The sequence below is a fragment of the Dendrobates tinctorius genome, unplaced genomic scaffold (assembly GCF_039654945.1).
Source record: "Dendrobates tinctorius isolate UK_male_01 unplaced genomic scaffold, ASM3965494v1 ptg000143l, whole genome shotgun sequence".
Taxonomy (NCBI): Eukaryota; Metazoa; Chordata; class Amphibia; order Anura; family Dendrobatidae; genus Dendrobates; species Dendrobates tinctorius.
Genome location: NW_027361810.1, coordinates 18424528 through 18446891, shown reverse-complemented (window position 1 = coordinate 18446891; position 22364 = coordinate 18424528). Strand labels below are relative to the sequence as shown.

Below are 22364 nucleotides of genomic sequence, written 5' to 3'. Positions count from 1 at the left end.
ATCCTCAACTGGCTCATTGCATTATGGGAACTTCCGATTCCGGTATTCAATATTGTAAAAATATCGGAACTCAGAATCGGAACTCCGATACCGCGAATATCGACCGATACCCGATATTTGCATTATTGGAATGCTCAACACTAGTAGCCAGTCACAGGAGGCAGGAGCCAACTGCTGTGGCTAAAGCCTGTGCTCGCTGCCAAGGAGAAATGAATATTCACTGTGCTGGCAGTGAATATTTATTTCTCTTCATCAGCGTGCATAGTAGTGTCAGCTGCAGCTGCTGGGCGGTCACTTGTGCCCGCTACTTAAGAGCATGAATATTCATTTTTCTTTAGCAGCAGGCATATGTGACCGCCACCCTGTTGCAGCTGCCGGCATCGAAATAAGGCGCTGCAAGGGAGCACAGGGACGATAAGTAGGATGATTTATTTTTTTACGTTTTTTTCTGGGGGCCATGTATACCAGGATAGGGATGAGGGGACAATGCTTATCTGGATAGGAATGAGGCGGCCATTGATACAAGGATGAGGATGAAGAGGTCATGCATATCACGATGGGGATGAAGGTCAATGCATACCAGGCTTATACTCAATTCAATAAGTTTTCCCAGCTTTTTGTGGTAAAATTAGATGCCTCGGCTTATACTCTAGTATATATGGTACTTATAAAGGCATATAAATGCATACATTCATGTATGTATGCACTAATAGAGCTACACATTTTCATATATGTGTACATTTACATATACAAACTTACAGTATATACATTTACACTTTTATGCTCATGAACCAATACTATGCCCCAACAGATTACATATTTGCCTACAATCCTGATTTTGTCCGAACAGTTCCATGCTCCATGTCACAAAAGAAACAGGTCTTTGCAACAGCTTGACAGAGGGTGAGTCATCTTGGATTGTTCCTGGGAAGTCCTGTAAACACACACGCAACTTTTATGACTGGTTCTCACATTGTAAGGCTGGAATCACACATGTACTTTTTCGAGCCAGAGTCAGTAATACATCCAGTAGAAAGGAGACAAATAAAAGATGTATTCTCAATGTGTCTCTTTAGTGGCTCAGAGCTATGCAGTCTCCTTACTTCCTCATTTCTAGCACGGCGGGCTTTCCTCCTCTTTGAGTGACAGCTCTGGTAAACAGTAGAGCGGTATTATTTATAAAAATATAAAGCTCAGCACAAATTTTACTGCAACACATACAGCTATCAGTGGTTTCTTCAGGAGTTCTGCACTGTTATCAGTACATTTACACTTAGAAAAAACAGGGCATTTGAATAGTCACATGGCTCTGGATAGGGAGAGCAGAAAGCCGAGAATAGCAAACCTGTACTGAAAGGTGCTGGGCTGATGATTTATAATTTCATCTCTTCAGGAGGGAGAGGGAGTTGAATAGCTAACTGAAGTATATAAATCAATGGGCTGGAGAGAGGTGGCTAGGATATTAGGAGTTAACTCTTCTCCTAAGGCCTGTTTCACACATCAGTTTTTGTCCATCAGTCAAAATCCGCCGTTTTGCAAAAAAAACAGATCCGCCATTTTTTGGGGCGGATCCGTTTTTTTCCCCGTTGAGTTGCATTACCGGCGGATCTTGACGGATGGCCATCCGTTGGATCCACTTTTTTGCGGATCCGCCAAAATTTTGACATCCGCCGACATGCCCGAACAGAGCATGTAACGTTTTTTCGGGCGGCAGGATCCGCACTTGTCACTGCGCATGGCTGAAAGACTTCACTCAGCTGGAAATTTAACCCTAAACTCTGTTCTGGCGGCTGGAAAATCTCTCTCTCTCTCTCTCCTCCCCAGGCAGCGGTTCCTTTAAAATTCTTCCTTTCATGGAACCGTTAAAATAACGGTCCGGTGACAAACGTTGTGGTCAGTTCAGGAACGGATCCGCTGTCCGCCATTTTAGCGGATTTTGACTGAATGCAAAAACTGATGTGTGAAACAGGCCTAAATTGTAGCAACTCTCAGCCAGTGTCTGGTTGCATGGTTTCACATGCTAAACGTTTTGTACCACTTGCTACAAAAAATGCTAAAAGAAAGAAAAAAATTAGAGCAATGTTTGTCATAAGAACAAGTCTTAAAAAAATTAAAAATATTTTTATCAAAAGTAATATGATATAGCATGAAGCCGGGCAGCCTTGTGCCTCATGGCTGGCAAAATGCCTTGAAGCCCTGGGCTTATGGAAATAAACCCAACCAAAGGCAATGCCTGCATTGAGTTTATATGTTCTTCTCACGTTTCTATCGGTTTTCTCCCAGGCTCCAAAAACAGATATTTATATAAGTGACCTCTCAGCTATGCAGAAGAGATTTATAATTATACTATTCTGCATTGTATCCAGATTGAATTTTGTTTTTTCTCATGTGTTCATAAATACGTAAAATAAATTCTTGCAAATGTCTTTATAAAAGGCGGCCCTAGGTAGCCTCGGCACATACAGTAATTGCTGAGTATAGAAGGTCATGCTTTTCTGTTTTCAGCTGCTTATAATTCAACCTGTATTATCTCAGTGTTACTGACCTCGTCCATTTCTGGACATTTGTCACTGAATTCAGCATTATCATTATTTTACTGTTTTGCCTTTAATGGATGTAGTTGCTTTTTAAATAGTCTATTGTTTGTGATGTCATTTTGACCCATAAATGTGCTTTAAAAAAACAAATGTATTCCATTTCGTCTGGTAGGAGATACATCCGGCTACTCCAGCTCTCTGCTTTGCCTCTGTAGCATTATTTATACAGCTGTCCTTGAAGCCTGTGATCCCAGTCAGAAGCACATGATCCATATCTGACCCTCGGGACCCTGCATAAGGCTCCCATATTGTAGATGGAATAATGCAGTAGGTGGAGTGCCCTACAGGGCCTTAGGTTACTCGGTACTGGGCCGGTCAGATTCTTAAAGGGGATTTCATGGTAGCAGTGACCCGGTCGATGACCCTGGGCATTCAGTAAAGTTAATAAATGATGATGACGATAGGGTAAATGAAAGATGATAATGATGAAGGGGTAGTTTGTAAGGGATGTTTGCCATGATGCCATCTGTGGTTTCTGATCAGAGGTGACCAGCGCTGCAGAGCAGATCCTCTAGAACCAATGGTAATGCAGCTGAGTTGTTATACCTCTCCACAGGCAGAGCTTTATCCCAGGGCAGTTAGGATGTTATAATTAGAGATGGTAGCTGTAGTGGTGCGTGGGGTGCAGGGCAGGTGAGACGTGAATGACACAGAGGACACAGCGGTGTGCAGTTTCAGAGTTTTACTCATGGTTCACTTGTGCACAAATGCCGCTTATTGCCATGTCCTCCAGGTGAGGGGTCCAGCAAACTCCCAGGTAAATCGGAAAACACCTTTCCAGGACTCCCTTTGATGTTCGCCTTTCCTGGCCATCTCACTGCACTGATCTTTACTTCTCCTACTCAAAACCTTCACAAACAGTGTCCCCAATCCAGCAGCCATGGACCATGTCAGGCAGTTTCCCCTTGCTCCTGGCTGCCTTTTTAGGGAATGAATGTGGTTGCGACTGAGGCACTTACAGTTGCCTCCGCCTCCGGCTTGCTAGGTGAGCTTGGTTATTCTCCACTAGTCTTAGGGGCCGGCTCCCACACAGCAACCTGGTCATTGCACTGCTGGATACGGGCCCCATGGGTGGCTTCCGCCCTATCTATGCCTCGAGGACCTCTTCTGTATTCCTAGAAGCTTCCTTCAGACTTTCCTCACTACGCACTGGCTCTTACTCTTCCTACTCTCGTACTTCTCTGCTGTCCCGTCACCAACTGACTAACTCTCATTACCAAATTCACCCACTTCCCAACACCCTTTACTACCCTGCCAGGGATGAGATCATCCTCCTGTAGAGTACATCCATGGTGTCCTGCTTCTGTAGTGTGTGTTGGGTGCAGGTGTTAGAGTCCATGGTGATGCTCCCTCCTTACCTGACAGTGGGGTACCACACCTTTGGATGAGTTGCAGTATCTCTATGGCGACTGGACCCTCAGTGGCACCTCATAGGAAGTCACTCGTGATGTCATCAAGTTGCACATTTATGATGTACATGAAGTGAGGTGGACTGAGTGTTGACTATTGGGGAATTATTTGTCATGAGGTGAGGTTGTCAGAAAGCACAATATTTCTTATATGTCCTTACTAAAGTATCTAATAGTTAGAAATAGAGTGAGCAAGTGAATGCATGTTGCCAACTGTGACTGACATTCTGTTACTGGACATCACAATTTCAGTCAATGGATACAGAGACTCTAAACACAAAATATAATCAAGGCCCCATGCAGATAGGCCTTAAAAGCTGTAAGTTGGGACCACAGTTTATATTCAATAATTCAGACTCAAAATCAAGCCTCATAATTTAGACCGTAGATGAGACTCCACCATTCAGACCCTAGACCAGACTCCATGATTCAGACTCCAAACCAGACTTCGTCATTCAGGCCCTGACCAGATTCCATCATTCAGACCCTAGACCAGACTCCATCATTCAGGCTCTAGACCAGACTTCATCATTCAGACCCAAAACCAAACTTCATCATTCAGACCCAAGACCAGTCTTCATCATTCAGATCCAACCAGACTTCATCATTCAGACCCTAGACCATGCCACACTATTCAGATCCTAGACCAGACAACATCATTCAGACCCAAGAACAAGTCTCATAGTTTAGACCCTACAAAGAGATCATCATTCAGATGCAAGACCAGACTTCATTATTATTCATTAAGTGCATTGCCTGGAACTGAGGATAACATTGACATGCTGGAGTGCACTTAGGAGCAAGCAGAGACAAATAATATTACACATTATCTTCCTGACTAACCTATTAGAAAATAATTTAAAGAAAAATAGCGTTATCATTTATGCTGTATGACCTGATTCCCTCCTAAATCAAACTATGTAGTGGCCTTGAGAAAAAGGTGCGAGCTCTCTACTGAAAACTATAGTAATTCTACCTGGTGTGCCAGTATGTCATGTCACCAGGTGAAACCTTATATATATATATTGTAGGGATTGTATTCGCTCAGGTGCCATGGGTGGCAATCAGGAGGCACGTTCCTTTTAAAGTTCACGTGGTTTATTGCTTCACAAACCCACAAAACAGGACTAAACAAAAGAAATAGCCTTTATCTCAGGCAAAACAAAGTACAAGTGTCCAGTACTTCAGGCTCGGTCCTGGAGCCTCCACACACAGGAGGCTTCCCCCTCCCCACATACAACCCTGTGTTAAGCAGTAGCCTACATTATATAGGTACAACCACACCCAAGAACTCATCACCTGACTAGTCACGTGACTGTGACATCATCGCAGGTCCTCAAACACATATAGAGGTACGGTGACGTCCCTCAGTGCTTACGTGCACTAAAGAAAACACTCCGGGCTACATCGTAGAGACAAGCCATCTCTGTGACACATACCTCCCATCGACTATATGACCCTTAGCCACGCCACATATTATATATATATATATACATACACACACCCTTATATACTGTATATATATATATATAATGCTGTAGAGCTCAACATTCACTGAAAACTGCACAAAATCAACATCTTACTTCAGAATGAGCCTTAGGACAAAGAACTTGTTCTCTAGTTGCTTATCGGAGACACCCTTTTGTAGAAAATCTGTTCAGGTTTTTTGTAGAATCTATCAAAATTATCTTCAAGATATTAGCCCATTGGCCGCCTCATGACTATCAACCATAGCCCCATAAGCATCATCCTACATGCAACATCCCCTATGCCTCTTCTGAGAAGTTGGAGATCCAGTTGAATGAACATGTAGGTGGGCTGCGCTGTTGGAGAATATCAATCCTTCAGAAATGATGATGAGAATAAGGTTTTGTCACAGTCACGTGTGTCTGGACGCAGCGAGTACCGCAAGGCAAACCCATATGACACAGCGAATTTAAATAATAAGGGAAACCTGGGTAACAATAACAATGGAGGGCCCTGTGATAGGGAAACGGGGAAGTGGAGACCTCCTGCACTCCCCTAAGTCAGTGTCTCTACACTCCTGTCGTTCCCTATGCCGGTTCCGCACCGGGCGACGCACAGGAACCTCAAAACCCTGACTCGCCCTGCACCTAAACCCTTACTAGGGAATTGGTCGGTGCGGAAACTAATCCCACCACTGCACTAAACAAACATAAGGAAAAATGACAATACAGGGGGACACCACTTAGCTTTGCTCTGTTGCTGATGCTCCCCGCAACAAAGCCCACCACCTGCGTGCATCTTCTCCTTCAACCGGACCCATCGCCATAACCGAATCCATCACCATAATGCAGCCTTGGAGAAGAGTCCACCACCAGTTGCAGCTGCCCAGTAAACAGAGTCCCAAAGATGAGTCCAGCTTCTGGCAAAAAGTCCAGCATGTTTGAGTCCAACTTTTCTGCCAAAAAGTCCAGCATGCTTGAGTCCAGCTTTCAGCAACCAAGTCCAGAATCCTGAGTGCAACTCTCACCATAGTCGTCACTCCACCAAGCCATGCAAGCACTTCCTGCTGACACCATAAACTGCGACTCCACCACGCCATGCCAGCCCTTCTTGCAGACCCCATTGTTAGGCTCCACCAATCCATGCCAGCACTCCTTGCAGACTCCATAGCTGCCACTCGTCCCCTCTGGCTGGGCTGCCCAGGACTCTTGTTCAGCTCCATCTTTCACCCAGGCTTACTTGTGAATGACTAACTGAAGACCCATCAACCACCGTGATTGATACACCTGACACTCTTTTATAGAGCATTCACACCTGCATTATAATTACGTGAACAAACTAAGGTACTAAAGTGCAATACCGCTCACCACCACCGGGGCAACTTAGAATGAACGACACCACGTGTAATAATTCTAATGGCCACCGGGGGCAATCACCACACTTTAGCACACAGCCAAAGGAAAAAAAGTTCACTTGTGAATTTAAACTGTCAGATCTAACCTGGATCATGACAGGTTTTTTATTCACAACTTGCTTCAACGCAGTACTGGCATCTTTATCAGGTGAAAAAAACAAATGTCTCCTGATTAGTAGACGCCAAGATGATTGTTCTTGCCCTACTAATCAGAAGATATTGTGGGGATTCCAGATGGTGGGGTGAGCTATATATTGGCGGGTCTATGGCATGCAGCCATGGATTACTCATGTGGATAAGAGGTCTCTGATTTTTTTTTTATTCTCTCTAACCTTTGGGATTTCATCAGTGTAGCACAGGATTCTTCTGATCAATGCGAGACTCACTTTGATGAGCATCATTGTCCTTCTCACAATAAGGTGACACTTCCTACATTTCAGGGGTTCACTTTTCAGACTGTGCTGTGCATGCTAGTGGAAAGGACAATAAAAATATATTGACCATGATAGGACAGGACACCAAAGAAAGAGAACATCTCTACTGAAAAGCAAGAGGCAATTAACTCAGGATCGTAAGGTGCTACTGACAAACTGAGGTGGGCACAGATCAGCGTCTCTCTTCCCCCTCTTTTTGCTCAGTGACCTCTGTACATAATACAAAGCATTCTGCCATGACTTTCTTATAAAAGTCAATGAGTCATTATCTGAATTTTCTTGTCATCTTTTCATATGTAAATTCCTGCTGTACAGTAAATTCCTCAGAACTGGCTTAGCATTGAAATAAAAGACTTAGGTAGAAACCTAGTAGTGTCCTTTGCAGCCACCATCATTATCCTGTAAAATTTACCGTATGTGATACATGACCGGAATAATACTTAACTCCATTTGTCCAATATTTGTTGTTTGTGTAGGGGCCCCGTCTTCAAAAAGAAAAAAAATAAGGAAGAACAATGTATCTCGAAAAAATAATAATAATTGTGTTTATGAGATCAAGGTTACAGTGAATTAGATCACACGAGTTTCTGACTGTGTAGGGAAAAAGAAATCATGAATTAGTAATGATTTCATTTGCCTATTAACTGTTTAAATAGCAAAAATGTCCTGACAAAATATTGTGTTGGCGTGAGGCGTAATAACTTGCTTCATTACAGAAATATTTACTTCTACATACTGAATTTATAATATCTGGTGTTTAGTACACATTATGTAACGGGAATGGGAATTATCCAGACAATCGGTTCTATCCAGATCACCCATCTTCAAACAGAACAAATAAAATAGTCTTTAAAGTGACAGTATACCGTAGATTAGAAAACCACCAAAAATGGAAATATTTACTGATGACGCACGTAAAAACTTCATTCTTGAAGCTTTAATGAGTTCTTTCCAAAATATTGATTTTGAGATATGGAATAACTCTTTGACCACTGGGGGTCTGATTAATGAAACCTTTGCAATCCCACGATATGGTCTCTTTTACCCAGGAACCAGGTTCTGCTAAGCCACATTTTAATGAAAAAAGAAGAAAAATGCAGCCCTCCCCAATGAAGCTGAAAAACTGTGCGTCTTTATTTCACATGAATTCCATCTACAGATATGTGGACATACAGGATGTTAGAGGAATGCTAGGGGAGGGAGGTGCCAGACATGAGCCGTTTCGCAATTACTCGCTTCTACGGGTCCAGGTGAAATTGAAACACATTGAAATATTGACATTGAAATATTCATGTTTTTTCATGCAAGCACCTCCATTTTTGACTGAATTATATACCGCAATACTTCAGATAAATAGCTCCGTCTGTTAATGTGGTGATTTGTGTGCACTAGTTTGCCGTTCATCTGTTTGCTCTATGATGAAGCCACATTTATAATAGAACAGAGTATGTTCGATACTCCATACATTATCTATGAGACTACCAGAGAAAGCCAAGTTTTGCCGGTTCCAGAGCCTTTTTCTGGGGATTGCATGAGGTCCCAACAATCAGAGTCTTAGTGATCACGAAATTATCAATTTCTCCTATAAATATTTTGTTTTTCATATGTCAACCTCCAAAACCAATGGTAAAATAACCCATATCCAACTGGTTTGTACAAATATTGGTTCAGTGACTACAGAAAAAAAATTCATTTTAGTAAAAACCCAGTCTATGGATGGGTCAATTATAAACTAACAGAATTTTAGAACAGATCAAACACATCACCATTGTTTAGTATCAAGCTCCATAGCCATGAATGCATCTCATAAAGAACAATAATTCAGCTCCGACCACTTTCTTCTGCCTTCTGAAAGCCATTAGCCGCAATGATCGCAGAAATATGCAACATAAACACCCCTGAACTGACGATTATCTATCCCATAACTCCGGATATTCTTAGTTCTATCCCCCTCCAAAGTGTCTTACTTAACAATACGTTAAAGGTTTGCCAGATAAGAAGGGTTAATTGAAATTTTTGGAACTCGTTGCATTATTAAGCTCATAAACGTCAGCTAATGGCATAATTTATTTAAATATTATTCATTAACGTCTAGAGAATTAATTTAATCTGATCTTAAAATGTAAAAAAAAAGGAGATGCCAGCGGAAGTTGTATAGATTAGTCCTTCTATCTTAAATACTGTGCTATTTTTTCTTAATTACAGTCATTAATCAACATCATCTGATAACGGTGCAATGAGGGTCTAGGTAATATCCATATGAAATCATTGTGCGAGGCAGTAGATGTAGAGAGAGCGCATATTCCCGCGTGATGGACTTATGGCGTAGACTTGTAAAATGCAGAGGTGGTGAACGTAGCATTCTCTTTTCCTGTGTACTAATAGAGTAGGTATTGCTGGGTTTAACTATAGATACTGACCTGACAGAGTATAATTTACTCTTCACTCACAGCCCGGAAACAAAGGATTCATTTGCATCCAAAAAACGATTCTCGTTGAGGATTTAATTTGCTAAATAAAGTTTATGGTCTGTTCAGCAGCCTGAAATGCTTCTTATTTAGAGCTTTAGTGCTTATTAACATCTATAGTTAATATTATCAAGATTATTTTAAAAGGTGGAGGACTTAAAGGGAACGCTCATTTTTTTTTATCTTCGTGTCATTTTTACTTCCAAAATGTTAAGCTAGTAGCCCCCCTGTTATGAATGAGTCACCGGAGGAGGAAAAAACAAAAATACAAGCTAAGTCCAGAAAACCGGAGAGGTTGGTAGCTAGCAGATTGCAGACCCCTGATCCTATTCACAACAACTAACAGTAGCCGTGGGGTGTTCCTACGGTGGTCCTAGACACCTCGTTCACAGCCGGAGAACTAAATAAACCTAAAGAAAGAAAGGGGAAATCTAAACTGCCCCAGAGCAGACCCCAAAGCAATAGACAGCCCCCAACATGTATTGACGGTGAAAACATGAAAACACAAACACAGACAGAAAGACAGGCTGAGCAAACAATGGGGCCCTCACTAACTTGATAGGACAGGAAAGAAAAGCAACTGTCTGCAATCACGCAAAAACCCTGCCAAAAATAATGTCCAACACGTCTGATAGAAAAGGCCCTGAAGTCACTAGACTTCAAAATCACTATATCAGCACTCAGGTATATTCTGAAAACAGAGCAAAGAGATCAACTGATCAGAGACAAAAATGGAGTTCAGCCAGTCCCAACCAGGGCTGGCTGAACACAAACACTAAGTAAACCAGACAAAATCTCATGGAACAATAGCAGAGCAAAAAATTAGCTTTAGTAGACAGGACTAAACTGGAGGCCAGAGCTCAGAGCAGAGAAATCACCAGCAACCCTAAAGGGTGTCGGCGGCCTTATATCCACTCAGAGATTCCGGATGTCCAATCACACTCCACCTGTTCAGATGACAGGTTTTCCCATCCAAATCAATTTCACTACCTCCTTTCACCAGCAGAGGGAGTTCATCGGACATCAAAGGTGAAGGAGAAAATGAGCTCATAACACCCCCCTACACATCGCACATCTTAAAGAGGTCCGATTTCCAGGTCAAAAGTGGCTAGTTTTTGTTCGTATTTTATTCCTGCCGCTTCCCCGAGAATTCTAATTTCTTTTTTTTTAATCTGTCAGTTGATCCAGAGACCTAGAGATTTTTATTTAGTGCACAAAATTAGCTAATTTTTCAGGTTTTTATGGCTCGCAAGATTCTCTGGGGACTTTTTCTCTGCCCCTTGGTAAAGAGTAAGACCCTAAAGGTCAGCATTACTTAACCTTCAATTTGTCGTGCCAAAATACTGACAGTTGCACACACATTGCTGTGGCATGTTGGGTCAACGTTATGTCTGACGATGCACTGAGCATGGAGGGGGCGCCCAAACTAGGAAGCTACTAAAATGGACAGTTACCAAATTTGTACAAATTTAAAAATACCAAACTTGCTTGGGATCCAAAGGTTAAAAATGCTTATGTCCCTGAAACCATATGTCAAATAAAAAATAAATAAATTAATTAAAAAAAATACTCATTGGAGGAGCCGGAATAAATTACAAGCACAAATTGGCCTCTTTTGACCTAGATGATAGACAAGAAATCAGACTTGTCTTTGACTTACTGGCAGACATCATCACTGATCAAATACCTCCTGGTATACCTCAGACCCATCCTCATCCAACTTAAGCCTTTTATATGTCCCTCATGTACCTAAACATGTCTATGACCAAAATTACTGTTGGTGGTGTAGGAACATTCTCCACCTGGGTACTCCCCTTCCCCGCTAAGTTTGAGTAGGGTTAAAATAAATTGTTGCCCTTTTTTGGACTCTCCAGCCCATGCTGGGGATTTTCTTCCTGGCTTTTGACGAAGACGGCTCTGTGCAAGGAACCACAGCCAGACACAGTGCTGTCGGACACGGCGAAGTCACGGTGAGCTGAATACTCCTCTTCCCCCTTCCCACATTTTCCTTTTTTGGACTGGGACAAGAACAAACTTACTTGTATTAAGTGCAGAACAGTACAGGCTAATTTGGGACTGTTAGCAGCAATGCTCATAGCAACCAATCACAGCGCAGTTTTCATTTTGTATTCCGTTCTTGATACATAAATGCTGAGTTGAGATTGGTTTGTATAGACCTTCTAAATTACAAAACTTCCTGTTGAATATGAGAGAAAACAAGGAGAAGGCAGAGGCTTTATGGATAGTCAGAAGTTCTTGGCTGATGGATGGAAGCTCTGCAAACCTCCCCCTACCTACCAACAACCACGGCACCTCTTCTATCTACTAGAGTGACAGCAAAATACAACAATGACGTTAGTGCCTAGCCTACTGATCAGAATATGTGCCCTGGACACTGGAAAGAAGGAGGAAGTTTGCTGGGATCCACCCGGCAAATAAGAACTATCAATGTGGTCCAAGGAAAAGGGCAATATGAGTCGATTTGTTCATCTCTAGTTGATGGTAATGATGATAATTAGGTTTCTATAAGACTGTAGGCATATCTACTAAATAATCTCAACTCCCTAAAGTAACTATTTAAAAGGTTTGTCCATGACACCGCTGCCACAAACTCTCCACACATTGTGTTCTCAGGTAACGTAACTCACTAACTTCAATAGAAGCTGATCTGCAGTGCCCGAGAACGGTGTCCTGGCCCCATAGACTATTCACTTCTGGACTTGAAAGCAGCAGTGTCCAACCACCACTGATTTCATATTGACGACCTATCATAAAGGCCCTTTTACATTTAGCGATGCACCAGCGATCCGACCAGCGATCCGACCCGGTCAGGATCGCTGGTGCATCGCTAAATGATCGCTAGTGAGCTTTCACACAGAAAGATCTCACAGCGATGCAGCAGCGACGCAGCGCACGATACTCACCTTTCACACACAGCGATCCTGGCGTCCTCCCGCCCGCCTCCAGCGTCGCTCGTCGTCACAGCAGGAAGCCTAGCAGGAAGCTGACGACGAGAAATGGAGCCGGACATTCTCGCGGGATCAGCGATGAACAGCGGGGGAGCCGGTCGGAGGTAAGTATCACACATAGCGATATCGCTAGCAATATCACTATAACATCACAAAATCAGTGACGTTATAGCAATATCGCTAGCGATATCGCTATGTGTAAAACCCCCTTAAGTCTTGAATGACCCCTTTAACGGTGACTTTAACTCTGCTACGTCTGTAAATACAATTGATCATGTCAGGCATTCCCTTTTCCAGTGATAATATTTTTTTTTCCCTTGGTGACTTAAGAAGACATTTGGGATCTTCAGTTCTTGAAGACGTTACACACAGAAGCCACTTACTCAGCACCGAGCGTCTAAATCAGCACTTTCAAGGAGAGTTGAAGACTCGATACAATGGCTATCCGGGGAGATATGAAAGCCTCCCTTTAATTAGTCATTTCTACATGATTATGCACAAATTACAAGTTAACCTTGATTCTTCCTGTCATCGCTCTATGTCTACGGGACCTGATTTACATCAACATCTGTACAAATATTTATCTTGCTATTCAGACAGTTATTGTAAGTGGCAGATAATGTATCTATGTCAATACCACCATGCCCGGAATAAAATTACCACGATTTTTATATATTAGGTGTGATTATACACAGTTTATACACACACACACATAGATGTATATATAATGTGAAATGTATTCTGTATATATATATATATATATATATATATATACTTAGATTTTTTAAGATAATTTTGTTGACGCAGGTAGTTGTCCATCTCTTCAGAGTCCCACCTATTAACTCTATGAGCTTTGCATCAAATGTATTGTTTATTTAGACAGAATTTTGCACACAATTCTTTTCTGGAGTGTCTTAAGCGGAATGCCCATTTTCATTGGTTTGTAAAAGGCATAGCATTGTCTTTCCTGCCTTGCCTTTACAAAAGTTTCCCTATTCTTTTCTACTTAACAGTCCGTGAAAATAGAACCTCATTCAGATTGCATCCGTTTGCGGTCAGATATTTTCACGGACCCTTAGACGTACATTGCCGAATTTGATCTGGATCTTGTCGATTTTGCTCTTGGATCGATATCAGACATGCATTCAAAATATTGCATTGACACCTGGTCTATGAAAAAACACGGATATGTGACCGGCCACGCTCAATATTATAGGTACTAGGGCTATGAGTGAAATACACCAATAGCACTCATAGGCAAAAATTGACATGTGAGTGAGCCCTTAGTCTCATTCAAGTGAGTGGACGGACCTGCTATACCAAGCACAACCATTACAAAATGAATGGCGCTCTACCTGGCAAACAATAAAAAGGGATGCTGCACTCATTGCAACCCCATCAATTAGTTGATTAGTAAGATTTGTAGCTCTGTAATTTCATTATGTCAACCAATTATTTGTGTTGCTCCGACAAAAATTTGCAAAAAAAAATTGTGTCTACAGCTCTTATGCAGAAACATGTGTCTCCATGATTACAGACAATAAATGAGCTCTCTGTAGTCTGATCCTAAAGTAATACTCCCTTACATCTTTCCCTACTATACTTCCCATTACTACAGTTGCTGCTGCTTTTCCATTGATGATCAAGTGTAGAATCAGAGCCACAAGTACTTGGGCTAGAGGCACCGAAGTGCCAAAGAATAAGCCCAGTGTGACCGTACTGACCGACCTTCATGATAATTGCATGTGCATGTGGGTTTACAAAGCTGGGAGAGAAGTAAGGCAGGTAGATACTGGTTGGTCAATACGCCAGTCAACAGCCGGTACTCTGCCTTGTAATGATTATGTCATCACTTTTAGACATACTGTTGAATGTAACTTATAATACTTTGATTAAACCCAATATATGGAACCTATCTTCATCCATAACTACATCTGTATCTTTTCTATTTTTAGGTACCGTATACAAGTGCCCCTCCAATCACATACTTTGTATTGGATCCAAAACATGCATCCATTTCTCCAAACTCTGCAATGGAGTATTCGACTGCAGCGATGGATATGATGAAGGGATGCACTGTCGGGGTGAGTTGAAGAAAATCAAAGTTTTGTGTTTCTCTGAAAAAAAAAAGGTTTGAAAAAGTCGCCCGGCGAAAGGTAATCTGCGACTTGGTAGCTCTAATCTTTAAGTAAAGAGATTGTATTAGAAGAAAGACCCTTCTCTCTCCTCTCTTGAGCTGTATCTGGTGTAGTAGTTCATCTTCACTACCTTGATTTGCAATACCAAACACAGCCATGATCAAGAGTGGGCCATGATGCCACGGGACTCTTGACCCAAATTCAACAGCCTCGTAGACACACAGTGTATGAGGATGTTGAGTTCAGGTCAAGTGACATCACAGTCCATATTTGGACACATAGTGCGTAAACCTAACCTAACTCATCAAAATTGTTTTCAGAACTCACCAATTTTGAGGAAGCAGATATGCAAAATGTCCTAGTTTTTCCCCAGAATGATTTTTCTTGACCTCACCTAATTTGGGAACGTATTCTAGATACTGAATGTAAGTCATTGCTTGGTACATAGGAATGTTTTTTTTTTATGTTTGATGACTTTATGCATTGGTGCATTTAACTGAGTAGGAGGTACAGGCCCCTATGTGACCCTGCAGCCAAGGGGAGTAGTACCACTTGTAGATTATCGTTGTCAATGATACAAAAAGTATGAAAAGAACAGGAGACGAGAAAAACCGAATGCAGGTCACTGGAAAAAGATAATCAATGCAAGTTACTTTGTCACGTTTATTAGTCAATTTTACATTTCCTGAAATCACCTCTGAAGATTGTGATACATGTGGGGCATGTTACAAGTCTTGTGAGTTTCCATCGGTATACCCCTGTATATCTCTTATAGAATTGCATTTTTAGCTATATTCCATGAACCTGACTCATTTTTGCATTTTGTGCCTTTTTTGTCCTGCTTTTTCATGTTTTTACCCTGTTTTTTTGTTTGCTCCCTATTTTTCTTTTAAATAATTTTTTTTTTTAAGTTTATTTTATGTCTGTCTGCCTGTGATTTTTTATAGATATGTTTGTCATTGAGGGCAGGGTTTGATGTTGCCAAATGTTTTTGATGATTTATTTGTTTAAAAAACTAGCAGCTTTTTAGTTCAAATACAGTCATATGTAAAAGTTTGGGCACCCCTATTAATGTTAACCTTTTTTCTTTATTACAATTTTGGTTTTTGCAACAGCTATTTCAGTTTCATATATCTAATAACTGATGGACTCACTTATATTTCTTGATTCAAATGAAGTTTATTGTACTAACAGAAAATGTGCAATCTGCATTTAAACAAAATTTGACCGGTGCAAAAGTATGGGCACCCTTATCATTTTCTTGATTTGAACACTCCTAACTACTTTTTACTGACTTCCTGAAGCACTAAATTGGTTTTGTAACCTCATTGAGCTTTGAACTTCATAGCCAGGTGTATCAAATCATGAGAAAAGATATTTAAGGTGGTCAATTGCAAGTAGTTCTCCTATTTGATTCTCCTATGAAGAGTGGCATCATGGGCTCCTCAAAACAACTCTCAAATGATCTGAAAACAAAGATTATTCAACATAGCTTTTCAGGGGAAGGATACAAAAAGTTGTCTCAGAGATTTAACCTGTCAGTTTCCACTGTGAGGAACATAGTAAGGAAATGGAAGAACACAGGTACAGTTCTTGTTAAGCCCAGAAGTGGCAGGCCAAGAAAAATATCAGAAAGGCAGAGAAGAAGAATGGTGAGAACAGTCAAGGACAATCCACAGACCACATCCAAAGACCTGCAGCTTCATCTCGCTGCAGATGGTGTCACTGTGCATCGGTCAACAATACAGCGCACTTTGCACAAGGAGAAGCTGTATGGGAGAGTGATGCGAAAGAAGCCGTTTCTGCAAGCACGCCACAAACAGAGTCGCCTGAGGTATGCAAAAGCACATTTGGACAAGCCAGTTACATTTTGGAAGAAGGTCCTGTGGACTGATGAAACAAAGATTGAGTTGTTTGGTCATACAAAAAGGCGTTATGCATGGAGGCTAAAAAACACAGCATTCCAAGAAAAACACTTGCTACCCACAGTAAAATTTGGTGGAGGTTCCATCATGCTTTGGGGCTGTGTGGCCAATGCCGGCACCGGGAATCTTGTTAAAGTTGAGGGTCGCATGGATTCAACTCAGTATCAGCAGATTCATGACAATAATGTGCAAGAATCAGTGACAAAGTTGAAGTTACGCAGGGGATGGATATTTCAGCAAGACAATGATCCAAAACACCGCTCCAAATCTACTCAGGCATTCATGCAGAGGAACAATTACAATGTTCTGGAATGGCCATCCCAGTCCCCAGACCTGAATATCATTGAACATCTGTGGGATGATTTGAAGCGGGCTGTCCATGCTCGGCGACCATCAAACTTAACTGAACTGGAATTGTTTTATAAACAGGAATGGTCACAAATACCTTCATCCAGGAACTCATTAATAGCTACAGGAAGCGACTAGAGGCTGTTATTTTTGCAAAAGGAGGATCTACGAAATATTAATGTCACTTTTATGTTGAGGTGCCCATACTTTTGCACCGGTCAAATTTTGTTAAAATGCAGATTGCACATTTTCTGTTAGTACAATAAATCTCATTTGAATCCAGAAATATAACTGAGTCCATCAGTTATTAGATATATGAAACTGAAATAGCTGTTGCAAAAATCAAAATTGCTATAAATAAAAAAGGTTAACATTAATAGGGGTGCCCAAACTTTAACATATGACTGTATACTCCAGTCCCCCCACTGGAGTAATTTTTTGAGTGTAAAAAAAGCTCGTGCTATTTTAGGAGAACATGCAACTTTTTTTTGGTAAAAAAGGTGGAAAAAAGATTAAGCCTTAATAAGGACCAAAATGTAGAGCATTTTTTATTTCCACAAAATTCATGATCCAAGTGCGCCATTTTGAAGAAATGGGTGCTAAAAAAACAATGAATACAAGACAAGACAAGAAAAGAAAAGAAAAAAAAAACAAGAAAAAAGTCACATCATAAACCTTGGCTAATAAGTCTTAGTCTTTGTGAGTGGATAAAATTCTGATAAAATTGGAAAGGAAATGATAATCATTAAAAATGTTATTACCAAAATTGCAAGTTATGAATTATCAAAAGGGGAAATGGTAACTTACTAATCTGTGCGGTCCAACTACTGATCCAGAGAACGGGGCTCTGAAGGGTTCACTAGTGAAGTTTCTCCGCTGCTAGTCCCTACAGACAGCAGTGGCTTTGCATGGGCTATTGGAGCATTTTAGAGCCCCGATCCAGGGATTATTTCAAGTCCCAAGAGTGAAAAAGACTTCACCCATTTATTGGACAACTTCTTTCAAAAATGTGGCACATTTTACTTCAAGGCATTTTTGTAGACTGATGTATGAAAAGAGTTGTAATTAGTGATGGGCAAGCATGCTCGGCACTGCTCGATACTCGATCGGGTACCCGGATGGAGTATCTAGCAGTGCCGAGTATCGTGTGGTGCTCGAGTGCCCGTAAGAAGTTCTGAAGCCCCACTGGAGCTCTCTCTCTCTCCAGTTCGCAAGCTAACGTCCTCCATAAAAATGCTCGAGTTTCCCATTCACTTCCATTATGCTTGCTACTTGAGTCGAGCCCATCCCAGCATCCGAACTGCTCGATTCCAGTAACGAGCTCTCGAGCATTTCAGTGCTCGATCATCACTAGTCGCAATAAATTCCCCCATTGTTCTGTAGACACCTATAAAGGCTTCTCATAATAGAAAAAGACTATTACTAAGGACAATATGCAGAAAGCCTGCGGATGATTACCCTGCACCCACCACAGTATATTCCCAATCTAATTACCGTGCAGAAGGTCTGCTCATGCCAAGAACAGGGCAGTTAGCGCCGGGTGATCAGCTGCCATTAGGACAAAGTAGACTTCACGGCAATCACCGGACTCATTTATTTGTCAGAAAGAATAATTTTACCTTCCCACAACTAATTAGAAAAAGAGAACTTAATGTGATATATTCTACAACTGCAGGAAAACATGTGTGAGAGGTGCGTGTGGGAAGTGCCGATGTGCAGCGCCATGCAATGTATCGTACTGGCCGGAGGGAGGATGTGTCTTCTGTCCAGACACCACGCAATGTGCAATCAGCGACACTCTGACTGTACAATGACAACTTCCACCATGCCATAAAAGCAGGCCGCCTATTGTGCAACTACTGCTTTCTGCATGCTCTGAAAACCATCAAGCTGTTGTGGAACTACAATTCTCAACATGCCTTAAGAATGAAGATGCTTTAAATCTGTGGCTCTCAATAGCCATCTGTTGTTAAACTACAACCTCTTGCATGTCAAGCTATTATGAGATAACAAATCCCAGCAGCCTTGACTGTGTCCAAGCTGTTGTGAACTACTACTTTCAGCATGCTCTGAAAACCATCTACTCTATCTTCTCTGGGACTACAACTGTAAACATGTCCTAAGTGTAGAGGAACTGTTTCAAAACTACAACTCTCAACAGCCTTCTATTGTTTCCACCTTCAAGCATGCTGCTAAGAAATTGCTAACTTATTGATCGGTCGGCGTCTGAAAGTTGGAACCATCATCGATCAGCGGAATGGAGAACTTTTCTACTCATTGGGACACTTTTATCCCCATTCCAAATACAGCCTGAAGGCAACTCCATCTAATCCCTATGAGGCTGCTGGAAGAAGCTGTGCACAGAGCTCTGCACCCCATAGGGAATGAAAGGAGCAGTGGGTGGTCATGGGCATGGGGCAATACCGCTCAATCCTAACAAGGATAAAAATGCCCCATTTTTACGATTGATGCATTTCCCAATGGCTGGACACCATCTATCAACAAGTTATTACTGGACAAGGGCAGGCAAGCTGTTTTTCAGCTGCAACTCCTGTATAGTGAGTGGTCATGCCACCGTACTTATGAGATTTTCAGACTTCCGGTCATATTCCAACTAGAAATCTATTAAGAGAGGCCAAGCATGTCTACGCGACATGTGACCGCATTTATGCAAATCCCACAAGACTGCCCGCTCCCACCAGCAATACTGGAAAGACCTAACAGTGTGTAAAAAGATCATTGTCAGGATTCACAAGTCTGCAGAAACATAGAGAAACTGCAGATTATCAGAAGAATAGACAACCCCTTTAAATAAAGTGCACAATTTCCGGGGGAGTAATCCTTTCTAGGTGACAACTAAAAGGTTTTGAATTTCGTGGACTGTTTGTATCATAGGAACAGGTTAGATGTTAGAAAAAAAAACTTTTTGAGGGTGATCAATGCATGGAACAGGCTGCCACAAGAGGTGGTGTGTTGTCCTTCAATGGAAGTCTATAAACAGAGGCTGGACAGACATCTGTCTGAGATAGTTTAGTGAATCCTGCATTGAGCGGGGGGTTGGACACAATCACCCCGGAGGTCCCTTCCAACTCTGACATTCTATGATTCTATGAACAATGTGGTAACTCAACCTTACAGACCATCACATTTGGAGGCCCCAGTAAAAACCTTGTCTTTGCCCCACAACACAAATATAATGATAAGGTCTCGCTACCACCACCATATAACTTGGGCTCCGATTTTTTTTTGTCGGGTAGCACACTGACCCATGTTATTCATTGAGGCAATGCTGATGACCAATTTTTTTCACACATAGAACCTGCCTGTGAAAAAAATTGCAGCATGCTACGATTTCTCTCCGAGATCAGTGCCAGAAAAAAGATAATATGCCATGCAGAGCCAAAGCAAAGCTTCCGAATTATTATGGATACAATGCAATTGGTCTTGTTAAGGATTAATAAAAAAAAAAAGCTGATGGCACCCACACAGGAATCGGATGACAAATGAGAAAAAATATCGGGTCAAAATCGGATGGATTTTTATACTGTTGTGTGACCCTAGCCTAAGGCGTCTACAAAAAATAAGATCTGCGCTGCCTCATTGAATAACATTGGTCCGAGTGCTGTCCCTTTTTTTTACCGGATTGCACTCATCCAATTTATACAGTCGTGTGAACGAGCCCTAAGACACATAATGTTAAGACATCTGCTACAATCGCATCACTGAAATCACACGTTATAATATAATAATGGCGGCTGCAGGACAACTTCGCAATTATAAAGCCAGATAGAGTGTTTGGATCTGATTAGTAATAATTTTAATAAAGTGGCTTAAAGTTTACATTTAATGACTATCATAGGGAATTATTCTAGTGTTGGTTGTATCTGGTCATTCTCAGCACAGGTAGATATAATCCTGCTATTTGTAATGGATCCTATCTTGTTTACGGTATATCGGATGGATGCGGCACTGGGAGATATGGAGTGGACGCTTCTCGTAGGATTAGGGTCTACTTACTCTGTTGTGTGATTGAAATGTTTTCTGTAAAAGTAATTCTGACAAAGTCATATCTGTATAACCATGAAGCAGAGTGGAATTTGCTATTTCCGGTCTTTATTTCAAGCACTGATATCACGGAGCAGATTAATCTACAGTCTCAGAATTAGTTTTACTGCACACATAAATCTCCTCTGCTACACCTGAACATACTGTAGATCCTAAAAAGATCCATTTATACATGAGGACTTTGTTGCATTGATGTCAGGGCTGACGTGAGAAATATATGTGCCCTATATAATCAAATTGCCAAGATGCCAACAGACCGTCTTCCATTGCCAGTTAAGAGAATCTAAAATTCTATGTCCATAGCTTAAATATGATTCCCATTCATGTTTATTGAAATTACTCAAACAGTGTAGCGCAGCTGTGATAGATTTTTTTATGGGAACTCCGACTTGAACCCCTGACATAACCAAGATAATTTCAGGCCAGAAATGAAGAGAAGGGAATAACTATTTAAGGGGATTTCCAATCTCAATCATTAAAGGGAGTCTGTCACCGGAAGTTGCAGACCTATGTAAATGGCCTGGGTCCGGTCCGATGGGCGGTGTTTCTTCTTTTTTCTCCACCACATCCATGGCCCCTGTCCACGCTCTTCTCCGGTATTCTTCATCGTTCGCGCGTGCGGAAAGCAATCTTACTTCGCGCACACGCAGTATGCTTTGCCAAACTGCGGGCAAAGCTGAAAATCATTACTGTGCATGCACCTGCACACTATGTCCCGGAAGTATTTCACTGTGTTGATTTTCGGCTTTGCCTGCAGTTGGGCAAGCATACTGCGCGTGCGCGAAGCAGGATTGCTTTGCGCATGCGCGAACGATGGAGAAGAATACTGGAGAAGAGCACGGATGGGGGCCACAGATGGGGTGGAGAAAAAAGAAGAAACACCGCCCATCGGTCGAGACCCAGGCCATTTACATAGGCCTGCAACTTCTGGTGACAGATTCCCTTTAATAGTATTTGCGCAGCTTGGATTAATCTCACCTGTCGTTAGTACGGGAGTTCTGTGGATTGATAAACAGGCTCGTTACAACATAGATTGTGAAGTCTGATCCTACGGTCATGCATTTCTTCACCGTCTCCTCTTTCTTCTAATTCCCACCATAAAGGGTGCACGGGATTGCATGTTCAGATTA

At 41.6% G+C, this 22364-nt stretch overlaps 1 protein-coding gene across 1 annotated transcript in view; it reads left to right on the top strand.

Moving 5' to 3' along the window:
- Positions 1-22364, top strand: part of LRP1B (LDL receptor related protein 1B) — a 1871059-nt gene that overhangs the window by 685315 nt on the left and 1163380 nt on the right. The window contains exon 3 of the mRNA XM_073545568.1: positions 14714-14842. Within this exon, the coding sequence (XP_073401669.1) occupies positions 14714-14842 (129 nt within the window). The remainder of the gene's footprint in view (positions 1-14713; positions 14843-22364) is intronic.